The 6162-nt window shown below is 36.1% G+C and overlaps 1 protein-coding gene across 1 annotated transcript; it reads right to left on the bottom strand.

Moving 5' to 3' along the window:
* Nucleotides 1-1482: 1482 nt before the first annotated feature.
* On the bottom strand, nucleotides 1483-5947 carry LOC119819288 (olfactory receptor 51G2-like). The gene is given in 4 exon segments (XM_038337449.2): nucleotides 1483-1835; nucleotides 4966-5647; nucleotides 5649-5896; nucleotides 5899-5947. Coding segments are annotated over 4 exon segments (1332 nt in total).
* Between the last annotated feature and the right edge of the window lie 215 nt (nucleotides 5948-6162).

Genomic DNA, 6162 nt, shown 5'->3' on the forward strand with positions numbered 1-6162 from the left:
TAGTTATTATTTTAAAGGAAATGCTTTTGTTTTTCTACATTTACTACAAGTATTAACATTTAATCTCATGTATCTTTTGGTATCAATAAAATATTAATTAATAAATTGTTTCATCATCTTATCAAATGAATTTGATCATAATTATCATGATATAATCCCCTTAACTTCTAAATTAATTAAATTCACCACTTCTTACCTTCCTACCCTTCAAAACTCTTAACTGTGAAAGTACTGGTTAAAACAACTGGTCAAGGAGAGTTGGTGACTCTGGAGTGCGCAGGCCAAAGTGGGACATCTTTACCACAACCCCTGCTTCTTGTTCTCATGAAGTGTAACTACAAGAAATGGCAAGAGGGAGAGATCTAGTAAGAATGGAGCCAAATCAAGTCTTCTGAACAATGACAGGACCATTGCACTCACCAATTCATCGAAACTGTAGTTATCTAAACAACTTACTGCACAAGATCAAGACCAGGCAAGCAGTGTCAGTCTTTAATAAGCGATATTATAGATTCATCTGAACTTAATATTTGTCTATTTTTATTATGTATACTTGTGTTTCTCTTTAATTATTTGCCACATTGTCTATGGAGACCAGAAAGGAGCCTATGACACCCTGGAGCTTGAGTTCCAGATAATAGTGGGTTTTACAACCTAGGAGTTCATCTTGTGTCTTTGCACGACCTGGCAGTTTTAACTGCTGACTCATCTCACTAGCCCCATAACAGACATTTTTCTTATAAATGTTTGAGAATTTCGTATATGAATAATAAACATATTATATACATCCAACTCCTTTTAATTTTTCCTTACTTTATCTAAAATTGACGACCTCTTCTTTAATTATTATTATGAACACATATTTGTGTATAATTTTTATGAAGATATACTGAATTGTGTCAAAACATTTTGTTTTCATCTTTTGAACTGTAGAGAAATGAAAACCCTATGTTAAAGGGAATAAAATTATAAAAGATTAAATTGTCATGTGTTCTTTTATGTTTTTAGAATCTATATCCATCCCAAATGGCATTCATGGTGCTGGAAGGTTCTCTGCATGTTATTGGGGCAAAAGTTGTCAACAGTGTCACCAAGCTGTGAACAATGTTAGCTATCTAACTGCCCCGGCAACAAACTCTATGGAAGTAACCAAAAGCTTTATGACTAGATTTAATGTCCATTTTCACAAGGCAGAATCATCCCAGGGTACCATTAACTGGAGCCAAAACTGGTTAGTCTAGCTAGGTAAGGATGCTAGGGGAGAAGAAACTAATACTGTATTACTGCTTAATAAACAAGGTAATGAGCATTCCATCTCAAAGTTCTTATCTTTCTAATCATTGGTTAGTTCATCTCTCACCCTCATCAGAGAAGCTTCTTTTTAGAGTAAACAGATGGCAATTAATATAGAGACATACAACTGACCATGTACAGAGAGAAAGACTGTAGAGGGAACATGGTTATCAAACTCCCCACCTTGACTCATGGATCATCATGGGAGATGATTGTAAGGGCCCAGAGGTAGTAATCACCAGTGTGGAGCCCAGCCTGCGTGAGGCAGTAATCACCAGTGTGGAGCCCAGCTGCAGTGAGGCAGTAATCACCAGTGTGGGAGCCCAGCAGCTGCAGTGAGGCAGTAATCACCAGTGGGGAGCCCAGCTGCAGTGAGGGGTAATATTCACCAGTGTGGAGCCTAGCTTGTGAGGCAGTAATCACCAGTGTGGAGCCTAGCTGCAGTGAGGTAATAATCACCAATGAGGAGCCTAGCTGCAGTGAGGCCACTGCACACATGACCTCATAGCAGCTCATAGCACACATGACTGCATGCACAAGACCTACACAGAATCAAGGCAGCCAAAATAACAGCATGGATCTGAGAAGAGCTTTTGACATATTAGCACAATCTGAGAAACTATTGCCAATGATGTAGAAAGAGTTTGTTTAAGACTCAGTCTAAGAGAAGCTTGTCATTCTCCAATTTGATATCCCTACCTCGTGCATACCTGTAACTCCAAGTGAATTCATTGGGCTTAATGAAAAGCACATGAAGTTCAGGGCTAAAATTAGAGGGGAGTAAATTGGGGCTTAGAATTTACCAAGACTAATTATGTTTGTATGAAAATCTCAAACAAAAATAAATTACAATAAATGTCTAAAAATGTTATTAGACAGTAAGTCAAATTGAACCCATATTCTTCTTTTATTAAAATAATGAAGATTGGCTTGTACAACTCATTAAATTTACACTTGTTTTTATTTATTTCTCAATGCGTATCAATAAAATTTCTATACTAACCACTAAAATGAACTTTCCTAAACAGATAATGTGTAACATTTTTGGATTTTCAATAAATAATTTATATTTAAATCCAACTTTAACCTTAATTGATTTATTGATATATAAGTTATTCTGTAATTTACTTGAAAGAAGATATCTGTCACCATTATAGTGAAATTAAGGCATTTGGGGAAAATAGAAATTGTTAGTCATTTTAATCCAATAAAGTTGCCCAACATTTCTTCTGCAGATATCCCTGAAGGCAATAGCCCAATCAGAAGATACATATATTTAAACAAAATAATTGTTTTGTCTTCTCTATTTTAATTATAAATAAACCACATTAAAGAGTATAAAATGTACTTCCCTTAAAAGCCTGTTATTATATTCCAATATGTAAGGAGCTTTGAGACTGTCTTTCTGTTGTGAATAATAAAATCTGATGAAACTGAAAAGTTGACAGTTCTCCTTAATTTTCTTTTACTTTTTATGTTCTGAGATGATAATATAATTACAACCTTTCTCCCCTCAAAATTACAGAAGATAATCAGTTGTTCATTCATCATCCCCTTTATCGTTCTCCATTAGTTGACTGGAAATCAAGTTTTCTTTTTACCTCTATTCAATACAAACATTCTTTTTGTTTTATATTATTTCAGTTAGAATCAAAACAGTGGGCGTTATAAAGGCATATTCATGTATGTATATATTCAAGTTATATATGTGTGTATATATAAAATGCATCATATTATGTTCACCACCCCAAATCCATATCCCTTCTGTCAGCCTCCTCCCCTTTACTGCTTTCATTGTCTCATAATATTGAGTTTGTTGCAGTTTACTCTTGGACTATTTCATTTTTTGACAATGAGAAGCACACAGTCATTGTAGTGACCATGTTTATGGTAACAAGTAATAAGACTGCAATTGATGTTTTGATTTATTTTATGAGCCTTACAGTTGCAAACCATGTGTCACAAAACAAATATAGAATTACTGAACATCCTTCCCACTTTCAATATACTATCAATAAAATGTGTTATCAATTCCTATATCATAAATCAGAAAAAAACCCGAAAAAACTTTTTAAGATTGTTTTCACAGATGTTGAGATTAGAATAGTGATCACAAGAGGATAAAGAATGTATAAAGACAGGATAATGTGAAGAAATATTTCCATGGGATCAGTGTTAGTTGTACAAGGATATAGTTCAGATGTCTCATTACAAAGGAGGATAAATCTAGACAACAATAGTGAGCTGTGTATTTGGAAAAAAAACTAGAAGAGAATATTTTGAATGCTTTCTCTAAGAAAAAGATAACTGTTTAAGATAAAGAGTTAATTATCTTCTTTGACCATTAGTCAATCCATACATATATTTAACCATCATAGTGTATCCCATATTATTCTGTTATTAAATCAAAGAATGAAAATACAATTGATCAAAATGCATAATTCAACTAAATGTTTTGCTGCAATGACAGGCATATAATGTCTTTTTCATATAGGAAAATTACTTGATGTAATGAACAAACATGGTCTATTTAAGTAGTAGAATATATGTAAAATGCATTCTTAGACTATTTTATCATTATCACCTGCAACTATAAAATATATATTTTTTCCTATCTACTGAAATTTCAGGTAATAAACAAATACCAAAAGGATATTCAGTCCTCTTTCTTCTGATACTTTTACTAGTTCTTTAATTTTCTTTAGCATTACATTTTGTCTTTCTCTGCTGTCTGCTGATCATCAGTTTGCTGCTTAGGTTCTACCTTGAATTCCCTTTAAGTTATTTTCATAATTGGATATAAATGAGAAATTCAGAAAGTGAAGTATACACAATGAAATTGGCACCACACTGTATTAGTACTGGAATAGCTCTCTGTATTTGACTTACAAGCTAGCTACTGCTCAATTTATTATGTTGAAGACTGCTGAGATACTTGCCTTCTTTTCTTCTTTTTCTTCTTTTGTTTTTTATTGAGACAAGGTTCTCTGTGGCTTTGGAGACTGTTCTGGCCACTAGCTCTGTAGCCTAGGCTCGCCTTGGACACACAGAGATCTGCCTGCCTCTGCCTCCTGAATCATGGGATTAAGGGCATGTGCCATACCACCCAGCAAACTACGGAGATTCTTTTAAGCATAAGCTTACCCTAAGGAGACTGATTGAAATTGTTTTCTATTCTTATATCATTAAAAAATTGTTTTTCTCTCTGTGATAAAATAAAAGTTAAAAGAGTAGCTATATTATCTTTGAAATTTTCTATTGAAACAATAGAAAAAAATAGTAAAGCCCTTAAAAATGTTTATAGTTTGACTTGTGGTCACCTAGCATTCAATCTTCAATCTGTGTACAATTTAAGACAAAAAAGTCTCTCTCAGCACATTATTTATCCATTCAATCTCTTATTAAGCAAATATTAAACAAATGCCTAATATATTAAAATAAAGCATTTATAGGAAGAGATGTACATTAAAGAGACAACTAATTGTGCCAAAATGATTACACCTAATTATATATTTTCAAAATGTTTCTCTATCAAAAAATTATAAACCTGAGCAGTATTCTGCTTGCCGTTTATTTCTCTTGAACTCTAGTAAAAAATAAATTTTATTCAGTAAATGTTCAGCTACAATAAAGTCTATCATATCAGTCATAATTAATACACAAAATGCAAACTGTACTTCATGTTTTTATACCCATGGGAGTAGATTTGGTGACCCTGGGTATCTTCACCAGACCGGAAGATGCGCAGAATCCGCAGTCGGATCTGCTTAGTCTTTATGGTATAAACTACCGGATTGAGCACTGGAGGAATGAGAAAATGGAGATAAGAGAGCAACACACGACTGCATGGGGAAGCCCACTTGCCAAATCGGTGGATCATGGACAGGCCAATCATAGGTGTGTAGAAGAGCAGGACAGAACAGATGTGGGAGACACAGGTGTTGAGGGCTTTGAGGCGCTCAGTCTTGGAGGCAATTGACAACACTGTGTGGAGGATCAGCCCATAGGAGAGAACAATGAGCACAGAGTCCACACCCAGGGTGGAGAGAACCACGAACAGGCCATAGACACTGTTGATGTGGGTGTCGGCACAAGCCAGCTTCATAACATCTGGATGCAGGCAGTAAGAGTGGGAAAGCTGGCGCTTCTGGCAGTAAGGCAGCTTTTTCAGCATGATGGGGGCAGGAATATGGAGACCAATGCTGCGAACAACAATGACCAGGCCCAAGCTGGCAATCCGAGGGTTGGTGAGGATGGTGCCATAGCGCAGAGGACTGCTGATGGCCACAACACGATCAAAGGCCATGGTCAGCAACACAGAGGACTCCATGATGGAGAAAGTATGAATGAAAAAAAAGCTGGGCAAAGCACATGTCTAACGTAACCTCCCTGACACCCATCATGTAGATTGTGACCATGGTGGGCAGTGTGGAAGCAGACAGGCCCAGGTCCATCACTGCTAGCATGGATAGAAAGTAGTACATAGGCTGGTGCAGGGAGGGCTCTGACTTTACAACCCACAGGATCAAGCCATTCCCTGAAAGAGAGGCAATGTACACGAAGCACAGGGGAATGGAGAGCCAGACATACACAGCCTCAAGGCTGGGAGGCCAGTCAGAAAGAAGGAGGTGCTGATATGGTTGGAGTGGGCCATGAAAACTGCTGGGGAAGACTCCAAAATCAAGTGTAATCCCAGGACCTGAGTCCAGAGAGTTGTTAGAACTTCTGAAAGCTGGGATCTAATGGAGGCTCTTCAAAATGTTGCTCTCACAACCAAGGCTTCTAATTTATCTCACCATTTCTTTTAGTTCATAATTAGGGAATCCTTTAAGAAGATGAATTTTTTAATTGTTAGAAGAAAGTTTTTGT

This window comes from Arvicola amphibius, chromosome 1, assembly GCF_903992535.2.
Source record: "Arvicola amphibius chromosome 1, mArvAmp1.2, whole genome shotgun sequence".
NCBI lineage: Eukaryota > Metazoa > Chordata > Mammalia > Rodentia > Cricetidae > Arvicola > Arvicola amphibius.